Source organism: Callionymus lyra, chromosome 13, assembly GCF_982586985.1.
Source record: "Callionymus lyra chromosome 13, fCalLyr1.hap1.1, whole genome shotgun sequence".
Lineage (NCBI taxonomy): Eukaryota > Metazoa > Chordata > Actinopteri > Syngnathiformes > Callionymidae > Callionymus > Callionymus lyra.
In genome coordinates, this window is record NC_141830.1 from 15,512,256 (window position 1) to 15,537,237 (window position 24,982).

At 37.1% G+C, this 24,982-nt stretch overlaps 1 protein-coding gene across 3 annotated transcripts in view; it reads right to left on the minus strand.

The window, feature by feature from the left end:
- The window catches only part of nrxn3b (neurexin 3b), a 252,380-nt gene that overhangs the window by 38,698 nt on the left and 188,700 nt on the right, over window positions 1–24,982 (minus strand). For all 3 annotated transcript variants that reach the window (XM_087806280.1, XM_087806279.1, XM_087806278.1), the window contains one exon: window positions 4,712–4,883. In XM_087806280.1, coding sequence (XP_087662406.1) covers window positions 4,712–4,883 — 172 coding nt within the window. The remainder of the gene's footprint in view (window positions 1–4,711; window positions 4,884–24,982) is intronic.

The following is a 24,982-nucleotide window of genomic DNA, read 5'->3' on the forward strand; positions in this document are numbered from 1 at the left end:
AGTGAGGCAAGAGAGATCATGTTAAAAAAAACAAAAAACCTAGAGCTAAGAGATAAGGAGTGTTATATAAGGGAATTGAAACCCTTTCACTTAACAGTGACGAGGGCCCTGCAGTAATGTGGGCTGTCACAAGAGTACACAAGATTGTATGCACTGTGCTGGGGAAGGCTGAAGACGGATCAGAACCACTGATAAAAAGAACTTTTGAGGACAAGAAGAATACAGATTTTCCAAGCGCTGTTGGTGAAGGAACATAATTACACAAAGGAAGTTAAATAGAAGCATACGCTTTCCCGACGCCCCCACACACACAAGCAGTGTTTATCCTTAACCTGCAGGAGAGAAATGCATCCCAGTTTATTGTCTTTGTGGAAGAATAGGATTAGGTAATCATCGTTATCTAATCCTCGATATTAGGATTCGTTTTAATCGGGTTCGAGAAATCACTTCTGTGACTGTGAGACGATGTTGGAATTCCATTTAAAAAAAAAAAGTCCAGGCAGTGTTTATGACACGAAAGTGTCACGTTATCAAGTGATTAGACCATTATTGTAACTATGAAAGTTCACATTTAAACAAATAAAACTTTCATTATATATATGTTTTGTATATAATGTATCAAATGTAAAAAAGAGGTTTGAAAATGTGGATTATTAAGAAAAACCATCAAGTCTCCGTCTGAACAATTTGAAATGTTTTAGGCTAAAGAAGGTGAAAATAACAAAAAGATGTTCATAGATTTTGGATAATGAAATATTTAAATATTAACTATAAAAACACAAAATAAACCCCTGACATTGTTTGTAATTTCACATGTGAAAAGGGGGAGGATCCTTTCCGAAAAAAGCTATTAGGGGAAAAAAAATAGAAAGATAACAAATTGCAAATAAATGTCAAGTCCTGCCTTTTTGATATAATACAAATAAATAAAACAAAAAAATACTTTTGAGGAATGTTAAAAAGAAGTGAAAAAAAAACAATGCTGTCAATATACAGTATATGTATATTTTAAATAAACTATTTTATAATTGATACGGTGTTGTATTTCCAATTAAGTAAGAAGAACGTACTTCTTTCTCTTTGGTTTCATGTAATAAACAGCTGACGTAGAAAATATGATACAATCAAAAGTAAAGTGGGTATAAAACTTGATGCCAAGCCAGATTTCTATATATTTATGTATTGAGCTGTGACTTTTAAAGTCTTTTCAAAGTCAGACCGGCTTTAGAGAAAGACAATTACTTGTTAAAACGGTCAAATTTACCAACAATGATTTACACGTCTTCTTTTATTCACAAGCAGCTTTCAATGACATTCCATCCATTTAGTCTTATTTGTGATGAAAGAGAGCAATCCCGGATCCAGTAACTGTTTATTGAACCAGCTTGTGGTGGCTGCCGTCTTCAAGAGAAGCGTCAGGGGTGTGAGAAAGTAGTCGATGGGTCTGCTCTCCAACATGTAATTACTCATGAGATGACAGCGCCTTTTACAAGCGAGGGAGGGGGAGACAAAATCAATCATTGTTGAATTACTATCACTGACTGTCCTGCAAATCACCTGCGCCGAAGATAAAAACAAATCAGTGAGTATTCGATCGGCCAACTCAACACCGTTCTCTGACAATCGACGGACGGAGGAGAAAATTAGGATCATTTGGAAGAGGCCAGGGGACTAAAATCTTTAATATATAGAGCTAAAAAAAACATTTATGTGCATTTGATCTGTTGATGTTTCTATTTATTATTATTATTTAGTCATTAATAGGTCATTTTAAAATGACCTAATTAATTTGTATTTGTATTATTTAATTAATAACTTTAATTTTATATTATAATATACATTATTACTATTATTATTTAAAAATAACTAGGTGATAGAACACTGATCTCTTTACGGCCCAGGGGTCACCTTCAGATTGATAGTTAAAGCACTAAAATATCAATCTGGAGACTTTATGAAGCGAACACAAGGAAACTTAAGGAAAGATGGGGAAACAATATTTCATTCGAATTTCATTGACCTATACTTCCTGTCTATCCTCTATGAATTCAGGACAACCTGTTATTTATATCGAATTACAACGCCTGTGTTGTTTCTGGGTCAAGGTGACCCGAATGCCTGAAGACCAATGCGTTTTTTTTGGTGTCCCTTTTTGTCGCCGCGTTCACCTTGACCCAGAGAAACCACAAGGGATACCTCAAACACATTTGTTTCCGGGTAGCAACAAGGGTAAAGATTTTAGATTTGAGTTTGAAACCTCTTTTACAAAGTTTATTATTATTATTTAAAAAGGTGTGGAAGGAACTTCCGTTATCACATTTTAGCGAGGAATAACCTTCACATAAGCAAACTGATCGCCAGGTCAACGATGTAGTCGCGGTAACATGTTCGCCGACATGCGACACGGGACGTCGCGGCACATGTGAGTGAAGTTTCTCAGTCCGTCGAAGCCATTTAGTTTTGCCAAAAATACAGTTACGAAACACGTCTTATTTTATCTGGTCACGGGGAAGCGAAAGACAGCCGACGGCAAAAGAAAACCAGAGACAGAAGAGATTAGCATCACCTGGGCTGGCTTGGGACCAGACCAAAACAGCGTGCCAGGTCACGCCAGGAGAGGCTGCTGTCCTGTCCTAGAAGAAGACATGCGACTCAGAGCGTGCTGCGGGCATGCTGAGCCACAAAACAGAAACAAGGCTGGAGACTTCCTCTTACTTGTTTGGCTTTTCTGAGCATCAGCACATGACTCATAACCTTTAAAGAAATAATTAAGGTGGGATTCCTTTCCTTTTTCCTTGTATCGCTATATCATGTTATAATTGCAATTTAATTACAAGTAAATCTGCTAATAGGAGGATATCTAGTGGAGTAAATATGGGACAGTTTGAGGATATTCAAGAACACACACAAGCAACTTCAGCTCTTGTTTTGCATGACTTTGAGAAGTCGTACAGTCGTGAGGATTTGCTTTATGAAAGCTTTGGTTGCGGAACAAGGAGAACGACGGTTTCGACATGAAGACACTGATATTAAAGCGGGCAAAGCCAAGTGAAGTTAATGGAATATTGAGGCAAATCTGAGTCACAGTGTCAACGTTCTCTCGGTGCAATCTTAGGGGCAACGTTTGGTGCTAAACTGATTTTCCGAGCCGGAAGAAAAAAAGCTATTTGAATTCTGCTTTTTCATGCTGCTTGTAAGGAACCTGGCGGAGGAGATAGCTTTATCTGGTCAGCAGGGCACCAATGACTTCTCTTTTTATCTTCTCGCTGTTTGTACAGAACTTTTTACCGGACATTTACAAAACAGAGCAGGAGAATAAAGTTATACTTGTGAGGATACTTTTTTTTACATTTGAAGTGACTTCTTTCTGATTTACTTTCTCTTTTTCCTGCACTTGCCAGGCCTGAAAGTTTATTGCTACTAGCTCTGATACCAGATTCATTCACAATTTTAGATCATTTGCACTGTCAAGTGTCCTTTTTTAATCCTAAACTTTTCTTTTCGCGCCTTCTCTTCCATTTTTTGTTGTTTTGCGTGTTCCTTTTTTAGTTCTGCTAGTTTTATTATCACATTAAGCATTCCATACTTTTTAAATTTGATTATGTATTTATCTATATATTTTTTATTTATTTATCAACACATTATCGTTCCATATATTTGCTCCAGTAATTTTCCAAAGCTGCACAATTCCATTTCCTCCAAAAATGTAAACAAGTGTTTTAATATATGTAAACGTATTAAAACGGTTGCTGAATAATCATTAAACAAATATTTACTCGAAATTTCATTCAACCATTTTAAACCAAACTTCCATTCATGTTCACCAAAAAAACTATTTTTCATTCAGTATAATTTCTATATAATCATGATTTATGCCTTTCTAGGCCCTGTAAAAACCATTAATGCATGGGTTGACATCACTCAAAACCTTGAATGGAGGACTCGAGCAGTTTCCATTCAACTTGATATGAATTATTATTCTTTTGAGTGGTTAAATAGGGTCCTAACTGCTTAACTTGAGTTTTGCGCTTTATCTCCGCTTATATATGTACTAAAATTCTTTAACTCTCCAATCAAGCCTATCATTTCTAACTTCTTTTTTTTTATGGTAAGATCATTTTTTATGTATTTTGCCTCTTATGGAAGGCATCTTGTAGTTAAAAAAATAACACTTTGACGCAATAAAAATATAATATTAACAAGATTTAATGTCTGAGATGTGAAAAGGGAAAATGATTGTTAGTGTAAGATGAATTCATTTTAAATAATTATTGGTAATGAAAAAATAAATGTGCTGTTTTGTAGATATTGAATCTTCATTTGGTAGCCAACCGGGAAATATTGAGTGAGAGATTGACTTTTCTTTCCTTGAACGCGGCCCGCCAGACCAACCTTTTGGTATTCCCAGAATACCAGACGAGGTCTCACTTCTCTATAAATGTGCTCAGACATTCTGCAGAAAAAAATCAACTTTTGAGCTGAACAAGATGTGTTGCTTAAAATCAGAAGTTCTTATTGTCGTTCGAGTACCTGCCCACACGTTAGGCAGCATATCTCATTCTCACCCTTTACCAGTAAATATTTCATTATAAGCCCCTGCGAAAAGAAAAGGATGGATTTAATGGTGGCCTTGGTCCAACTTCAGTGGTGTCCAGTGGTTTGAAAAACATGTGAAAGCCATCAACAGATAGACGGAAAAAGATCTGCCTACCTGATGGAAAGTGTTCGTTGATCGGCCAGTTGTCCACCTGCAAAGTTGCGTTGCCTCCGTTCCTGGTGAATCGCACCAGATGGTATTTTCCGTCGTTCACGGCAGCCGTCAACTCCTTCACGCTGATATCCACCGTCCCGATGTTGAAGGTAACGCCGACTTTACCTTGTTCCTGTAGAAACAGCAGAGGCTGGTTGAGCTCGTCGTTCATGCGTCTGATGTTCTTTGATCGAATGGAAATTGTTGCAAGAACTATAGGTTCCACATCGGTGGTCATTTATGCAGTAATCTATTAATTCAACAATGAGATAAGTGTATAAAAGTTAGAAAAAAAAAAGGGACTTGGATGAGCGCTCCCGGCTGGCGCTAATGGCACTGAGAGAACCTCGGGATGCAAGCGTGTTACGCTTCATTATATCGCGGTAATGTGATGAAAATAGGCTGCCAGCAGAGATTGTAATGATGAGTAATGCTCCCTGCAGCCTGTCACTGCGAAACTGAAGGGACAGATGCCTTTGCTCCAACATATGAATAGCATATGTTTTCTTTAGCTCCCAATACTAAACCCGTTACACCATGTCCATAAATTGTAATCCCGACCCGTCATTGCCCCTCATGAGTACACTCATTTTCCTGAGCTGCCACGATGGTGGCTGTGGTTGCGTGTTCATGTAGGCGTCACAGGCAAAAGGGTTTTTTGAAGCGGAGGTGGATCTTCGAGCACATGATTTCTGTGTCATTTGTTTTAATTCCCCACTGGGTTTCTCCCGGTGTAATTACCAGAAACAGAGGGACCATTTCTCAAAGCAAAGCTGAAAATTAAGGCTTGCATAAGGGGGCAGATATTGTTCACAGATGAGTCCAGATACCGACGAAGAGATAATGTCAGCCTGGATATATCAGCTGTCGCCCACACAAGCTCATTACAAGCATGCTAAAACTTAAATGACATTGCACTTAAATCTGCTGCCCAATGTGTTTAACTTCTCCCAGTCTGAGGAGACATTTAATAAGGTCAACTCGTACTTAAAAGTCCCTATTGTGTCTTAACAACTGGAAATATCACCGGTGAAGCAGATGATCAGAGCAAGCAGGTGGGTGTAAAAAATGTAATCATATTTTGTGTGTATTTCAAAGAATACCATCATAAATAAAACAAATATGGTAGTTGAGCAACTATCTATAAGTGAAAAGAGTATTATTGCAACAATAATCCCTGGAAATGCGACCATTGTGGAACCAAGTGGGATCCAAACCGTATTAAAATGGGAGAGATGAGGATCTACTAGAGACCAAGATTTAGAAAGTACTAAATACTATAGGTTATATCATTTATTCACATTTAATGACAAATATGTAACAATAAATATAACCTAATGTATTTGTTTAAAAAAAAAGTTGTTTTCTTATGTTCTGAGACCTTAATGAAATGTTCACTCTGGACAATAATCACCTTTTTAATTTTCATCTTTAGTACCACGAAGCCAACGAGGCACTTCTGACAAAAGAAAACCATCAATAATAGAGGTAAGGCACGGACCGGGAGTCATGCGTGATTGCCACAAAGTTGACAAGTGCATATTTTCATGGCGTGGTGACCATCATTAGTGGGTGGAATTGACACACATTAGCCTGGAGGCTTAGTGAACTTATAAGAATCCATCAATGAACCGATTACTGTATGGATTTGTTCTCACACTTACATGTGAATTAGTGACTTAACTCGCCCGTTGCAGCTTGACCTGCCTTTCGACCATGGCTTGATGATGAATGTACTTCAACGACATTCCCTAAATAGCCATTACGGTCTCATCTAAGCCATATATGTAATTGTACAAAACATTTTCGACAGTCCCAGCCTGTGGTTTGAACATACCTGTGTGTGAGGCAGGATTAAAGTTTGTTACACATACACAAGGTTACAGACCCTTTTGTGAAAGGGAATGGCTTTCATCTGTGCTTTAACAAGAAAAAAATAAAAGAAATCACCTCCTGTGTTGTCACATCAAACCCACATCAGCACACCACTAATACCTACAAACAAAGATAGATAGCAAACCCTTTTCACCCCGGAACAAACACACAACACAATATAACAATTGTACACCTCGAAAACCCCTGTTAAATGCCTCCCGGCGGTGTGCACGGCATAAACTGTGAAAAACTACCTCACTTTCCCTTCACGCCTCTGCTCTGCCATGATTGTCCAGCTCTCTCCCGCCTTTGTCACTGCCACCCACCTGCCTGCCTTTCCCCTGTGCTGCCGCAATGTTTGATTGACAGATCCAATTAGGTTTTTTATTGGCCTGTCGCTTACACCATGGGAAGGCTCTTCATTGTCTCCAGAGCAAAAGGGGAAAATGGCAAGTGTTCTTTTAGTGGGGAAAAAAAGATGATGGCCACTATTCCATGCGTAAACAGATGATGCATGGAGAATCACCCCTGCGATCGCCGCCGTACGAAACATGTCAAATGTTGCAAACTGCAATAACCTTTTTTTCAGTGTCTAGAGATGGCAAGACATAAAGAAAAAAAGGTTACATACATTTATTTACGTACATACACACAAATGCATTCATACTCTCAACCAAATCGACCTTTCTCTGTGGAGTTTGTATGCTCTTCCTGGATTGTGAAATCACCTGAGGGTCAACCAATGCAAACCGTTCACCGTGAGGGTAAACAACTTTGAATAGGAGAGAGGTCGAGTTTTGAGACTAGCCTGTAGCTGAAGTCTCCTCCAAAAATAGGGAGATTCTAGGATATGTTTCGTAAGTTAGAAAACAAATATCGAAAAAAAATCATTGTCATCCCAGTTTAGACCGTACAGATTGATGAGTACATCTGGAGACCGTCACATTTGGATCTATTATTGTTCTTTCGCATCCATGGTTTGGTCCAATTCCAAATACAAAATTTAATTTCACCCATTGTTTACGGCATTCAAATCCATTATGTGTTAAGCAAATAACATAACATACACACTCTATTGGCAGGTGTCATATCTCTCGACTAAGAACTGCTGTTTCTATCTGAATCGAATCGGAAATATGAATTGCTTACCTATTACACAGAAATTATAATAGTTTTTTTTAGCTTTTAACTTTCTCTTAGTGAAAGAGTTGTTTTTCTGGAATCAGGGCGATTTTAAACAGATTTGTCATTTACTTGTATGGCCTCTAAATGCTGCTGCGAAAAACAGGCACTAATGAAACACAGCATGCGATTGACTCACTAGATAAATTAATTTTGATGGGACAAGGGCAGGGGCGAGCAATCAGATTTCAATGTGACTGTTTTGAGAAAGAAGGAACACAATCTTTAAAAAACATTTATTTTTGCCATGACATTTTATATAAAACCTTTATAAACTACATACTACTTATTATATATAACATACAAAATTAGAATATCATAAAAAAACATGATTTCAAATTATTAGTATTACTAAAAAATATGTTTAGAAAAAAAGGCACAAAAAGGACAAATAAAAAGAAGAAAACAATTCCTAAAACATGTTATGGTGTTGTTATACGTTGTATGTATAATTCATAGACTTGTGATCCCAAGTGTATAATGATCTATAATGACTAATCTAACCGTTGGGTTGTCTCTGGGTCAAGATGACCTCAAGTCCCTTAAATTGTTTTATCCCTTGTGTTGCTTTTGGGTCAAGATGAACGACCTCCACTTAATATTTGTCAAAGTTCTGCTATTTGTAAACCCTGATCCCACGTGAAGGCCGACATCTAAAAGCTTTTTCAGGGATCACTTACTAAGCAAGATGTTTCCAGGGAAAAAAGGACAGTGATATATGGCACTAAATACTCCTGGTACATTTGGTGTAGGATGCATAGATAAGGACCGGGAATGATATTGAAGTGGGATTTTTTACCTCCTACACAAAAGGTATTGCATTGCAACGCAACAATGATTGGTGAACGTAGTTGTAGCGGGATAACTCCAGTGGATCTATATGAATCCCCTGCGGGGTAATCAGATACCGAGAATGTGAACATGTCCCTGGGCGGGAGTTTGTGTTACATATCCAACCCTTTCATCTGACATCAGCTTTTCAGTTTGGTTTTGCGGTCAAGGGCCATCATAACTGGATTATGGAGGTATTGGAGGCCAGATCGATGGGCTGAAGAGGCTAAGACACATCGAATTGATGCAGCTGGCCTTCACGGTGCCAAAGACATTTATTGTCCGTAATTGACAGAGATGGCTCATATTTTTATTTTTTCACTTGTTTGTTTACAGCTACAAACGGCTAAAACGTTGAATTTGAGGCAGATTTTTATCATTACAATGTTAATTAAGCGCAGGTTGCCTTATCTCTGAGTGTCGCCAATATAATGATCACAGATACGTTTATTTGCCTTGGTTTTCTACAGTCTGGCTGATGTCTTTAACCAATAAAGTTTAATGTTTGTAAGCCTCTTATTTAGTTTCGCTGATCAGAAATACAATGCAGTGAAAATGCAAAGATAAAGGTAAGGCGAGAAATATTTTTCATTTCAATCGTATAAAAAAAAGTTAAGACTAAGAAGAATACAAAAGAATATTTATTTTGAATAAAATATTATTTGTTTTTCTCAGGCTTATATTGACCCATTTAATACTCTTTTCACCATAATAAACATTGTTCCGGTTTGCGTAAATCTAGTCGATCATGGAAGGCCTGACGATATAATAACCGATCAGAAGTAACAAAAGGCGGGTCTATCTGTCATTACAGCATCACTCTTGATCCAAACTTAAAAGTTCTTGCAAAACTTTATGGTATATTCCTCAAATCCAATTTAATAGAAGGGAAATAATTGCTTGGCTTTCAAATTAAGAGCATTGAATCAGTTGCATCTTCCTTGTAATCCTTTATTGTCACGGTCGTACTCTATTCTATTTAAATCAGATCATTAATTATGGGAGGTTAAAGATTTTGAATAAATAACTTTAAATAAAATGATCATTAAAACATAATATTTCAGCTATGACTCTTATGTTAATATCAAAGATGACAGGTTTATGAAGCTATACATCAATATTCATCCACAATCAATGACTAGAGGATGAAAACTAATAACCCTATAGATATCATTACAATTCAATAAAGACTTGATATTATTGCTTATTGTTTTTTTTTAAAACTTCATATGTGTGTGAAGAATGCTGATGAGCTATGAAATAACCAGTAGCAATTGAATAAGTTACCCTTTTGGGTTTATATACTTGTAAATCCAACACTAAAGGAGTCAGACATGCAACCTCTGTGTTTGTCTTTCTCTCTTGTACAAGTAAAAGGTGTGACTTAACCAGATCTGATTTCTATTCTTTCGTTATGTCAGGTTCCTAACCTGACATTTACTCAATGTCTCAAGGGACATTCATTGTTCAAGATAACCTCAGGATATTCCATCAGAATACAACATTTCATTGTGATGCATAAATGTGGTAGAAAATAAAAAGACATATTTTATATATGAATTAAAGCAAGGAAAGTGGTGTACTACTATAAGGGGCTCCTCCGTACAACAGTTTTAATGCACAATTCAAATCAAAAGTCTTCTGAAAAACTGTGAAAATTCATTAATCATTAAAAACCTGGTACGCTCATTCAGACAGGCATAATCGGCTGTAGGGTTGTTGTGAGAAGCGTTCTGGGAGGACACCAGACGCAGAGGCCTAGCGCCTTTGAAATATTGATCACAACCAAAAGAACCCAGAGGTCTAACACAGACTGTATTTCACACCTGAGAGACTCGGGAACAGCTTCATCGAGTGGACAGGAACAAAATGGCTGCCACCTGGTTGTACTTTGCAGTACCGAGGCAATTTCTGGGCTCATACCAGTCAGTCCATTACCCCGGTTGCTTAATGCCGGAGAGTGCCAGCTTGTGTTAAGTCAGACTGAAGAAAGCGTCATTACATTTTTAGTACACAAACACACTTGAGTGTTGCTGGAGAGATGAAATGGCTTTGACTCCTCAATGTCAAACTCTGAGGCTCGCTTTGATCCTTTGCCGCAGAATATGAATCGTGCCGGGTCAGCCTTATCAATTATTTACAACTGCTCTTTCTCTATTTCCTGTTTGTCCGCTCTTGTGGCTGTAACTTGCCCTGACACTAATGGCGGATGGCCTGGTGAAAACATTTATCAATGTTACTGCGGAGTCCTCTCCGGCGACGCACTATCGCTTTCAGCCTTTTGGAATTACTGACACTGCACTGATCCTAATCATCAGCACCACATTTCACTGGAAGCGGCTCGAGTATGTTGTCTGCCGAACTTCCTGTCCCTGAAAGAACCCCAAAGTTGTTCTCCTCAAGGATAGTCAATTCATCGTTTATAACTCATATTTAGCTTTGAGTCTAAGGTTAAGATGGAAGAGATTTACAAAATAGAACAACCCATAAAATCATACAAAATATTTTGAGTTTAAGGACCCTGATTTATACCATAATGAGGTTAGATTGTGGTCAGCAAAGTTCTGTTTTCACTGTTAACTTGGGAGTGAAGATATGAATATGTTTAATATAACATTACAGTTTTTTGATTTAAATGTAAACAAAGTAGGTGTAACAAAAAAAAAGATTATCAGATGAATTAAAACATGTCATAAAGCATATATAGAGAAGTAGAAGGAGTGCACGAATGCTCCTACCCAGGTGCAAAACAAATAGACTCAAGGACTCATTCATTCCTCGGGCTATTAAATTGTACAATTCTGAGTTCGGGGGCAGGAGTTGAGTGAAAGTATCTGGATGTTCTGTTTTATGTTAATCTTTGTATCCTTTGTCTTTGTTATTTTTCTTTGATCTATGTTATTTATCTTTAGACTTAGATTGTATCAACTTGTTCTTTCTCTTTGTTTCTCTTTGTTCTTGTTCTTATTTTATTTTGATTATTTTTTATGAAAAATCGCTGTATTTGCTGTGGATAATTTGGAAAAAAAAAACAATTTCCTGAAGGAGACCTCCTGAGGGATCAATAAAGTTCTACCTTACCTAACCTAATCTAATATATTTGAAGTTTTTCCCCACCTAAATTAACAACAAAGAACAAGAGAATATAATTGTTGAAATTTTAATTTACAAAAATCATCAATTGTCCTGCTTAAAACACGTAATGAATAATGTTTTTTTAAATGAAGACAATTTTTTAAAATTTAATTTGTGTTACAAAATAAGAAAAAAGAAACATTTAAAATATGTAATATATAAATTTAAATGATCATACATATTTTCTCGTATCTTCACGTTAAATTCCTATCGCAATGATTAAAAGATGAAGCAGAAAAAATGAAACTGTCTATTTCACCTTTCCTCCTGAGAGAACTACTCAGAAAATGCCAGGTACATTTTTCAGAAAAGTGAAGCTCGGCGTGTGCCAAGCCCGGACTATGAACAATTTAATTAATATATGAAGAGATATTGCTTGAAATTTCCACAGATGCCTGCCCTTCTCGTACTGAAGTGTGCGCCAGCAGATGCTGAGCTTGCTTAATAAAAGATGAAGCTCATAGAGAGCAGATTTGGGATCACAAGACTATTAACTGTGATGCAAAAACTACACAAGGCTAACACTGCAGGGGAAGAGAGCTGGTGTTGGCTACTGACACGCGAGTTTTCACAAACAAATGCATGATAATGACACAATTTCAAACCATCACAGGGGAGAAAAGGTACACAGAGAGAAAAGAATAATTTCAAAAAGAGGTAATTTCTGAGCATCATTTTTGGATTCATAGTTTGACGTTCAGAAGATTAAGAATTGAAAATGAAAATCATCTGTCTTTAAATAGAAAGTGTCCAAAAAAAATGTGACACCATACATGGTTTTAAATAGAAATGTATGATGACAAATTAAAATAATCTAGATTTTTCCTGTATCAATTGGACTGGGTAAAGGGTATTGATAAGTTAAAAAATACAAAATACATGAAAATCGAGTGATATGAATTTTATGTTGATTATGGGACAAGAACAAGGAATTACTTTTCAGTGGCGTTACCTTCTAGATCCATTGATCCTTGAGGGATCAATATTTTGGGATATTTTAAATAATAAAGAGGTATCTGATTATATATATACATTTATTTGGTTAATCAGTGCTTTTCTTTTAAGTGACGGGAAATGTATATTTACATTTAATGATGATGGGCTGGTGAAGCTTCATAAAGCAGTGTCACATTTTTTGCTAGGTTGCGCCCTCAGTTGAAAAATGATGGTTTAGAACTGCTGTTCAATGTAATTGATTATAAATGAAGCTTCATTAAGCCATATTCTTTCAATTGTTAAAACACCTGAATGGATGACCTTAAGCTAAAGTTTGTTTTGGACTTTTCACTTTTGATTTCTGTTTTATTGTTTTTGATTTTCTTTAAATTGACTGGTTCGGCTAATGTGCTACACACAAAGCTGTCATGTCAAGTTTAATACTTTTTTTTTTCAACGGTTAACCTATCTCGGGCCGGTGCATATTGTAGATCAGCTTGTAAAGTCAGAGTTTCTGCCTCTTCGTCGACTTCTTCAAATACAAATAAACTCATTTTGGGCATCAAAGAACACTCCAATTACAAGAAGCAGTCTCCCAGGCTTCTTGAGTACTTGAGGTTACTTAACATAGAGCTGTTGTTTTCTTGGCACAATGCAGCAACGGTCCAGCAGCATAAAAAGAGAGCGTTTTATTTGACCTCACACTGTGTCGTGGTGGGCCACTCGCTCCAAGTCGAGTCGGGAGGCTCATTTAAAGAGAGGAGGGGGGGGGGAAGCCAATGAATGGGATTTGTGCTAGATGGAATAATATGCTGTGAAAGTCCATTAGGGACCAAGCTAATGAAATTGAAACAGCTTGCTGATCAAATTAGAATCTGTACGGCAGAAATTTAATTTAATGTGCTGCTGAATTTGAACACTTTCTATTTGGGCACGGGGAACCGAAGCCAATGAATCAAAGAGGGACGCGATTCTCGATCTACTTTTACTTAGGTTGAACTTTCGAACGTCTCCGTTCTGGAAACACACTCGTAAAAATCAGGAACGTTAATACGAAAGGGAAAACCTTTTGGGAATAAGTTAAGGCTTAGTGAGAGAAAGACCTTCAGCGCTTCCCCACAGAGAACGCGGTAACAATGTTATGCTTCGCTGCAGCTGCTTTGCAGAAGAGTCACGGGGTGAAATTATTTGAATAGACACACACAAGTTTTGGGCTCGTTTGAAAAGCCGCTTCTGTATTCGGCACGGTCCTGTTAGCATGTCTGAGGAAAAAAGGCAAAGCCCAACTGCAGAGACAGAGGAAAAGATTCTTTCAGATTTCAGCGGAGACACATTACTTCAGCACTCTTACATTCAGATAGCTACTGCCACCGAGATAAATCTTATACATAGAAGTAGCTTGCTGGCTGTTCGGTTGTGTATTACTTTGTGCATAAAGGACTTAATAATCTATGCACCGTCCATAAACTTGCAAAAATAGAGGCATTATTCGGCAAATGCAGAAGAAAGAGAGGAACTTTTTGTCGATGTTGCTTCTATAGAAATAAGAAACTCAGACATCTGTAACCTTGGTTGCCTTTTAAAGTTAAGAAGATAACACAACCAGGTTGGAGAATTAAATCGAAGGATAAATAAAAGCATTGTTTATTTCTTTTATATTAACTAACCAACATGCTTGAGTCAAAAGAGCGTCTCTTTTGTTTTCTTCTTTCATCCATCCATTAAATAGGCTGGTTATTCTCCACATAAACGATAATTACTCTTGCCAACCTCCAAGTCAAAAAGGATTTTAATTCTATGGAGTCAGGGAAGCAATTACCCTACCGTTGTATTCCTGTTGAGAGATTACTCTCTTTCATTTCTTTGTATTTACTTTTTTTTATTTTAACTCAAGGTCATTTTTGCCTTAATAGTTAGTTCACACATTTATTGAGATTGTGATTTAGTTATTTGCAATGCAACGACCTATAAACCTTCAATAATAGCGCTAGGCGTTCTTTATCTTCACCTCTATAGATCACTAGTGATGTCAATTTTGGCCGTTTTTCTGAAATGACTTTAAAATTGGTCCCAAACCATTAGGAAATAAATGAAAAAAAAACAAAAAACATTTTGTGGATTTCGCTGATTTTGTGCTGGTTCAGACTGTAGCCGAATAAACCATTGACAGATCTGTATCCAGGCTAATCACGTATTATTAATACTAATTATATGAAAAAACTAAAACATTTAACAAAGACTACAACATAAATTATATCAGAAAATATAACACAATAATAACTAAACAGATACTAAGAAACAACAAAAAAACTTATCATTAACTGATGTGACACATTTCTAACCAATCCACAATATTTCTGTATAATTTGTAATTTGTATATTTGATAACTTTGAAAGTTATTCTGTTTACAAACAAAACCTCCTCAGCTATCTCACTCATGAACAGACTTATTGCACTTGTTTGACGTTTTTTTTCCTTCCGCACTATTTTTTGTACATATTGTTTATCCTTATCTTAAATCCTCTTCTAATTTTTGTTACAACCAATATCAAAGATATATAAAGACACAAAAAAATTCCATGTTTATATACTGATATGTACGGGCGAAAAAAGCTGCTCTTGAATCTTGCTGTTCACTTGTAACATCCAACATTGTAGGAGAGATTTTATTTCTGTAACTCATTCCGCTTGATTAATTCATATCAATCATGATCCAAAGGTCAATGCGGTCGTCCTAGAAACCTGACTGGGAGAGTTTATTGCCATTATTCGTTTGAGGTACGTCTCCAGTTTGACAACTGCTCTTGCAGATGGAATTACGAGCTTCATAGCTTTTCAATTTTGTCCCTGATTGTTGCTGGCATTTTATCTTTTCAACTGAAGGTTAGTTTTAACCAACAGAAATGTATTTGTGTCTTCACATAGCAGAAGACATATGTATCTCTTACTCAGTTAGTCTCTCATTTTCTATCTTTTTTTTTTACGTTTTTATTTTTCCAGAGACTTCTCAGAGTGTATTTACCTGCACCTGAACGCAACACACTAACCCTAACCCGAACTTTGCGACAAGAAGGAAGCCAATGATGGAAAACAACCACTAAGAAAGACAAGAAATGGTAGTTTGTTGGGGAGTTCAAAATTGGGATTGAAAGCAGGGGCTGCAGAGAAAAAGATTAACTCGGAATAAAGTGCATGATGCACCTCGAGGCTCCAGCCGCTCCCCTCTGTTATTCGTCCCATTTCTCTACGTCTTTGATTGTCTACTGAAGGGGAGAATCATTTGATTCTGATTCAGAATCATTCACTCGTGAATACGGCAAGTGGCTCTCTGATGATATCAATTTGTGGGTCACTCCCTCCTGGAGTGTTGGAGACCACTGAGGCGGCCGCTTTGTAGATCTTGTTTGTGACACATCCCTACTTTTGAACACATAAAGTGACATGTCAGAAACCACCAAAGCTCTGTTGACACATCAGTGTACAACTGTTGAATGTCTTTTCTGTGAATGATGCAGAAAATAATACATTTTACAAATGTATTAGTTGAAAGAAAATAAAAGTATATGAAAATTTAATTAATTAATAACTGTAAATGCATTTTAAATCCACAATGCATACATAATTGTATTTTATGAAATGACATTTTATTGTACACTTATTTAATTTGTATATGTTGTATTTAAATATTATACTATGTATTTGAAGTAAATATGTATGTGGTAAGTTCTACTCTACAAAGAACAAATCAAACAAACAACAATATTAATAATAAGCATCAGTTTCCCCACATGTGCCTTACATCGCTATTATGCAAAGTGAAATAATAATTAAGATGATCATTAAGTAAGAACTTATAGCAATCGAGCCAATTAGAACGTTGATGTTTCCATTCAACTGTCGACTTGGCTGCACTTGTTGCCTTCGTTTATCCTCGGGCGACTGTTCAGCAGCCATGCTGAGCTACATATGCTGTCTCGGTGTGAATGGCTGTTGTGACAGCTTGAGACTGGTCACCATTCCAGGTCCTTTTTTCTTCTTCTTCAACATTAATGTTATACGCTCGCACCAAACGAGACGCTTTGATATCTGAGGGGTTTCATCAGATGATGTTATTTCAATTCAAATATTAATTTCTCTATATACATAGATTTGGACATTGTCTTTCCTTGTATATTTTTAATTTTTGGCGGCTCAGAAAGTTATATATTCAACATATTTCAATTAATGTTAAGCAGAATGTTTGTATTAATTATTTGTAGAAAGATACAATAAAGAGTTTGTGGCTCCCTGAAAGGAAGAGCAATAATATTATATTTAGAGCATTTCCAGAGTCAGGCTCAGGGGACACGAATTGCCTTTGAAAAAATTCCAAGTGTGTGAGTCATAAATACCAGACAATGAAACATTTAAAAACATACCAAAAATTCAAATTACAAAATGTTGACCGATTTTAATTTATTAATTTATTTTTCTAAAAACACTTTTAATAACATTACATGAGTCAAGTGAAAAAACACCATAAAGTTGAGGGATGTAAAAGTGGCATTGGTAGAAACTAGTAATAGGTTTAAGACGTATTTTCTATTATTACTATTACATTGTATTAATATTATGTATATTTACTTCCTGGTATCCGTTTTAAATTGTATAAATTCAAATGTGTGTCTTATTTAAAAAAGGTGTGGGAATTCCAGAACTCTTTGAATTGAAATGTGTGAATGATAATATATATATAACAAAAGTATATTTGTCTTGGTTATACTCTTTAGACGAAAAATAAGTAAAGTCCTCTTGTGTTTTTTGCTTTTTTAGCCGTACAGGAAATACAGTTTAATCAGCAGACACACACAGATTTTCATAAACATGGTCTTTAGGTCTATAACGTGTCTAAATAAGTCAGCGTTGAATGGCTGTCAGCCATGTGTTATTACAGGTAGAGGTCAGGGAAGAAGAGCCACATTGTAGGCAGAAGCGTGACAAAAAAAAGTCTCCCTGTCAAGGAGTAAATAAGACAAAAACCAAAGGGAAGCAGAGAAATGGAGACATGAATAGCCCTTACCTAAAATGGCTGAATAAACAGGAGAAAAACTGGGGCGGTCTGTCTCTCTCACTTGAAGGAACACCGAGACAAGCGCCCTACTTCCTCAAAGCTTTGGACACTTTCGGGCCAAGCCGTCATGCTCTACGATACAATTCTGGACATGTTTATTCTATAAGACTAAGGAGGAAAAAAAAAAGGCCATGAAAAGTATAATTCATCAACTCTCCATCCATTATACATATAGACAATGGTCCTCAGCTTCTTATTTCTCAGAATATATCATAAGTCGAACATGTAATTCAGCCTTTTTTTTATGTAACGTCTATCTTGTTTATTTTACGGCTAAGAGCCGAGTGGATATCAGAGGCTCGGCACTCAGCGCAGCTCTCCTCTCATACAATTAAACAAGGCTGCCTGCAGAGCCCATCCGTGAAATCAGGTGATGAGAATGCAAGTAGATGCCGGTGTAATTCCCAGAAACACCATTAACGCTAATCAGAGCCTCCGAACGATTGATTATGCACGTGTCTAACATGTCGGCGTGTTGCACGAGTGCCAGTGTGTCCCGTCAGAAGGCCCCTCGTCACGAGGATTTTGTAAAGCTTTCTGAGGTTTTAATAGCTTCTGCGGGACGCCGGTGATTGCTGTAGATAATGTAGAGAATGTGTGTCTGGGAAATATGGAGTTCATTAGTGGTTGATGTTTACATAATTCTGAAAGTAAACACAAGATCAATGATGATGATGATGATCAGATATTTGACAGTCTTTGTTTTGAAAGTGAGTAAAAATTGAAACGTGTTTTTAATCAAAAGGAGTCAACATTAGCTTTAAATAATGTTCATGATAGTGGTCTGTCAATGAAAAATGTTTCGTGTCAGATCCACTTTAGTAGCTCTTAATACTCTTAATACTTACTTAAAAACAATCTTACATTTTAATTAAAATGCATGTTATTGCAACGTTATTGTGAATACTGGTATACATTTTACACTTTTTGGTTATTTTTTCTAAAAAGCATTAACAACTTCCCATTGAATGATATGAGACAAAATTTAATTTAGCAAATATGTTTTACTTCATTATTTATATATTAATTTACATAATAAGGGGGCAACAAACACGTTTAACAATTAACTATAAAGTAAATATTTAATTCTGTGAAAAAAACAACTAAAAACAAATAAATACAGTAACTATTTATAACTCGTTCGTATTGAGGTTATTATAAAGACACTGATTAATTGAGTTTGTTCTGAGGACAACATATGATATAACTGTAGCAGGAGCCAAGGTCTCAAGCAGGGTCAAGCCAAATTTTGTAGTTTGGTAGGGTTTGTAAGCTTGACAATAAGAGATAGAAAAACTATTAAAATGGATATAATTATTTTTTTTAAATGTAATTTAAAGTTCCTTACATAACTTTATAATAATTGCTAATACTACTCAATCAGCTCATTGCAATACAGTAATTCTGAGGTTGAATTTATTTTTTTAGAGCTTCCATATCCCAACTATAATAATAATAATATTCATATGACTTTTAAAAAAAAAAAAAAGTGTGTTCATTTTCAAAATGTACTTTAGTAGTAAAAAAAACAACATACAAATGAAGAAAATAGATTCTAATGATGTTTTGGATTCTTTATAAAATGCAGGTCTCAAGGTCTTTGCCGGGTCAGCTCATGTCAACTTTTCCAAAACAGTCACGTGGTTAAAATGCTTGTGGAAGAAAGCAGTTTGGAAAGAACACACATCTTGAGGCTTTCGAAAACAATATTTTTCTTTGCTCGCCTTGCTCCAGCATTTATGTAAAAATAAAGCTTCTTCTCAAGACACAGAAAAATAATCAGACGTCTGGTTGACAGACAGGAAGACTATGTAAAGCATAATTTAAAATGGATAAATAAACATAGTTTGTCCCGATATATTTAAACATATAAAATTGTGTTAATATATTTCCCCGACAGGAGAAACAATGACATTGCTGTCAAATCAAAATGGACGTCATGTGGTAATAATAAATGGACGTGACGGAGGTCAGGAGATATAGAGAGAAAACAAATGAATCCAAATATAGACAAAAGGCAGTAGGTCAAAGTAAGACAGAAAGAACCATCATTCAGATGAGTTTTGATAAAAGTCCAAACAACTATAAGAAAAAAGGTGGTGCTTGCCAAATAAACGGAGGGGAAACACCGACAATGACACTGCTGACAACATATAATACAAACGATTGTGATTTATAAAGATTTACTTTTCAAATGGTTAACAATGTAAATGTGCAAGAGACAATATGGGTGACGCGTTGACCAATCAGAATACACAGTTGTATATGCAAGGAGTAAACATTCAACATGGATGATTAACTCATTGTTGCGGTGTCCATCATCCCTTTACTCAATCAACCGGAATACTCGTTCTTTCTGGAGGGAAAGAGGAGGTCTTTCTGGCCTGGACTCAAGTCAGTGAGAAGGTATTCACGGTGAGTCTTGACCTTCATGTATTATTTTCCCAGTAAATTAGCTTTAATGTCAGCTTTTACGTGCATTTCTTTTGTTTTTAACCGAAAGGTTAAAGGAAAAGAAATCTCTTCTGATAGAAACCACTTTCACTTTGACCCTCGGAAGGAAGCGATTGTAGTAACACAGACGAACATAAGAGGAGCGTCCCAGACATTACGTTTGACCACCAAAAATATTTGACCATGGTATGTAAAGTGAGTGGAGATATCGGTGTTTGAGATCAGTCTTCTACAGGGAAGAAGACGACTGACAGGAGTGATCAGTGATGGAAGCGTCACAGCAATCTTAGTAGGACAGTAGTGAGACCTAACATGATGTATGGTGTCAACACTGACACTGCAGTGGCAGATATTAGGTTTCTGAGGTTCTTATGGGCATCCATGTTGGATAGTGAAGAGACACAAGGAGAAAAAAACTGACTACATGAAGATAGGTTAAGGTGAAAGAAGCGTCACACTGTGGCAACCATTAATGAGAAATTCAGAGGTAGAAGAAGAAGGTAATTAGCATTTACAGCGTGGAAGGTTCCAGCCATTAAAGGGCAACTAAAGATATTTGCAAATAAAGTGGCGAGTTCAGTTGACGCCACTTTATGCAGTTATTAAACATTCACAGCCTCGCAATTTTCGCAAAGGCGACATTAAAGGAAATAAGGCATCGCAACTCTTTGAGTCAAATATCCTGCATCTGTTCTCTTTGGAATTCAATAAACAAAACAAGGCGCCACTTTCATGGCCTTCATTATGATTCACTTAATCTATACAGGTCTTCCTCCTCTCGCTGCCAGACGCTGCAGAGACTCTGGGCCGGGTTGGACACAGTGGGTGTCTGTCAGTTTGAGCTCACTGTCGGCTGAGTTTATCTGTCATAGAAGGCGTTCTTAAACCGTCTCCCCTGAAGGGAGATTAGACACACAGCTCTGACTCCCTCTTCCTCTATCCATCTCTGTTTTTTTTTTGTTTTTTTTTACTTTCTTTCTGTTGCTCTGCCCATCAGCATTCCCCGCCGCCTATCCCGTCGTCCGTCTTCCTTCCTCTCCTGCCTTCATCGGTGTTATTTGTCAGAACACGCTCCATTGAGCCAGATCCGGGAACAGGTTACAGTAGAGGCGAGATCCAGCCACGCACGGGCGGAGACTCTTTGACCTTTCAGCGAGACAGCCGACATGGATACGGCATGAAACATACGTTGTTTTTTTTCCAAAATATCCACTTAGGGAAAAGGTTTGAGTGTTTAGTATTGACTCCTGAGTCTGATGGTGTTTTAAACGGGGGGGATGTTATGCCCCCCTTAAGTACCAGACACCGGTACCGACTTAAAAGAAAGACGAGACCCCCCTCCGACGCTCTTCTGAGCTTAAGGCAAACGCATTGAGTCATGAGGGCACTCTTCGCTCCAAATGACATTTGAAGGCAGTCGCTGGAAAGGAGCCAGCAAAACGTCCAGGTTAGGGCACAGGCGAGTTGAAAAACATCAGGCGAGCGCAGTTGCATCATATAAATGTCCCAGGTTGTCATTTAATTAAAGGGGTGAAAGGAGTACAACAGCTGTATTGGGAAGCGTAAATGTCGTAGAACTTGCTAATTAAGACATGAAAGATGTCGCGACAAGGTTTTGCTTTCTACTTTATTTATGTTCCCTCTGGGATTTGGCAAGGATATGAATGAAAGAGATAATATTGAAGGTATTAATTAATGATGAGCTCCTCATCCTTCAAAGAAAAGGTGTCCTGGGAAATATGGAGGGGACGAGCGGCCCCGGTTTCCGCGGAGGTCTTAACATCCGTCACATCCGCATCCCACACTGTCACGGTCACTGGCTCGGATCATGTGGAGGAGGTGATTGACGGCAGTGGAACAATAACACTCGCAATTCTACCTGTCTGTTAGATGGATACCCAGATAGCAAACGTACAGTGAATCAACATTGTCAGGCAACATTTATATCTGATATGGAAACAACACTGACTATGATCAACATCGAAACAAAAACACTTGTAACAGTGAATTAACATTAATTCAACTATATATTCATTGAATACGTTGATACCTAGCTCTGTCCCAATTGGCTACAGGTGGCCAAATTCCCGCTACAAATGTCCCCCATTATTTACTTTTCGTATGTTGAGTCAACAACAGATTTTACACTTTGAAGTGGCTACAGTAAATCAACATCGAATAAACACTGATTACTAAAACCCAAACGAAAATAACCAATCCGACCAAGAATTAACATCAATTAAATTGTTTATTTTGGTGGAAAAATATCAGTTTAAATTTTGTATAAACTCTAAAACAAATGAAAAGGGGAAGACTGAGAATAAGTGTTAAATACTGTGTACGTATGCTGTGGCTTGTATGCAACATTTATTTAAGAAATACACCTACATTTTTTTATTAAAATGATCAGGAAACTTTGATAAAAATGCAAGAAAAATGCAAGAAAAAGACAAGACGGCGTTGGTTTAGTTTATATTTACTATCTGGTTCCACATATCCTTTGAAGAATTAATCGCAGTGAAGAGAAATCGCTTTACCTCCTATGGAGCTCATTTCAATCAAACATATTTTTCAGACTCACGGTCCCTTAGAAAGACAATCACAACAACAGAACCCACCACAATATTATCACCATCTCTTCTAGCAACACATAGAACTAGGGATGTCAATTGTTGACATCAAAAACAGTGATTACGATGTTACGTAATGATGACGGAGACAAATGTACTCTCCAGAGCAAAGAAAGATACCTGGTGGAACTACAGTTAACGTGGATCAAACCTTTAACCCTTGTGTTACCTCAGGGTCAAGGTGACCCAAAGGCCTAAAAACAAATGTGTTTGTGGTATCCCTTGTGTTATCTCTGGGTCAAGGTCAATGAAGCCAAGGAACTTGACCCAGAGACATCTCAAGGGGCACCATAGACACATTTGTTTCTAGGGCCTTTGGGTCACCTTGACCCTGGGGTTCCACAAGGATAAATTATATGGTAGACAGAGGAATCAGCCGGTGGAAAAATCTATAAATGAAGTCTCTGAGTGAAACATAAACAATGTGAATTTACAACCGTTTCACTCACACTCATCCAACAAGGTCTTTTAATTAAGATTCTTAAGCCATTATTAATCTTAATCTGTACTTTTTTCATGCTTGCTTTATTTAATAGTTGACCCACAGGTTAACAGGTGTACATTGGTGTACGCTTCGAAAAAGAGATATATTCCTGGGATCAGTACAAGAAAAAAATGGCTGAATTATTTGACTTAAAGATCAGATCATGACTCCTGCTGGCACTATATTTTAATTGTATAACACAATAAAGAATTCAATTATGTAAATGGTGGATATCAAAGTGGTGTTTAAGAAAGTAATCACTTTTTTTTTTCATTTCAGCTCAGCCACTTGCTTTGTTCCGTCTAAAGCTTCTCAAATACTCTTGAGAAAAACTGGATTCTAGCGTGAAATCCAAGTTTTCTTGCTTGAATCGCTTGCAGTCGACTCACAATGACCTCAAAGGCAACATGAATCAACACAAAAACGTACACTTTTTTTTCCTACTCACAACACAACAATGACACGCAAAGGTCGCCGCCTTCCGGGTCAAGCCGGGCGCCCAATCTATTAGGGGTTGCGACCTCTTTGGAGCCGGCTTCTAACCCGACAGGAAATGCGCATCCGTGTGCGAGCACGGATACAGGAGCAGCTCCAGAACTGCACCTCAAACTAAATATAGACTTTCTAAAGAGGGAGAAGGAGAGAGAGGAACATAACAGGAGATGTGGTGATGGTAGAGTGAGCTGCCAAGTCCTTGGCCATCTGCCCCAATACATTTGAAGATCAATACAACTCAAAGACACACAACCTTCAGAGAGTCTGAGCTTATAATAATTCTGTCCGAGAGCCATCCAGGAGGACATTTCTTTTATCCATATAGATTGCTTTCGCGATGATCCTTTGCTTCATAAAAAAAGGTGTTTTTGTCTCCTTGTCAATGAAGCTTTGTCATGGTGAGAGTCAATAAAAGAAGGATTATCTAAATACAAACTGGCTCTCAGGAAAATGCACAGGTACTCACTTTCACAATTTCACTCTAAGCTTCACACTCCAATTTGATCCCTGTCTTTTTTTTATCAGCAAGAAAAAAAATCTAGCTTTTTTTTTCTCTCCTTTTTGAACCAGCAGGAGCTTAATCCTCTATGAATACATTTGCAGTGTTTATGAAAGTGTGTGTGTTTGCCAGTGAGACACACTGCCACACCACCGCCGATGTATCAGGAGTATTTCCCTGTGCTCTCGTTTTTCTGGTTTTACCTTCAAATGTTGAAGTTTATCACTTGATTCATTATCCCCTCGACACGTTTTTGTAATCCTCGCCCTGGTCGCCGCCGATGATTTCAGAGAGAGCAAAGTAGTTGCATTACTTAACCCAACTGGTCTTTCCGTCTATCCATCCTTCCTTCCATCTTTTTAACTGTTAAATCTATACAATAATAAACGCACAATCATTCTTTAAAAAACATGATTTATTGTCGTCCCTTATTTTGACCTACAGCCATGTCATATTTATTTTGGAATAGATAGATTAGAAAGACTATATTAATCCCTCCTTTGGTTTTGTTTTTGCTCATTTAGCATTTTGTTTAACGTTTAATGATTATAACGTTCATTTTTTGAATTTCAATTTAAGTAACAATACTATAATTTAACG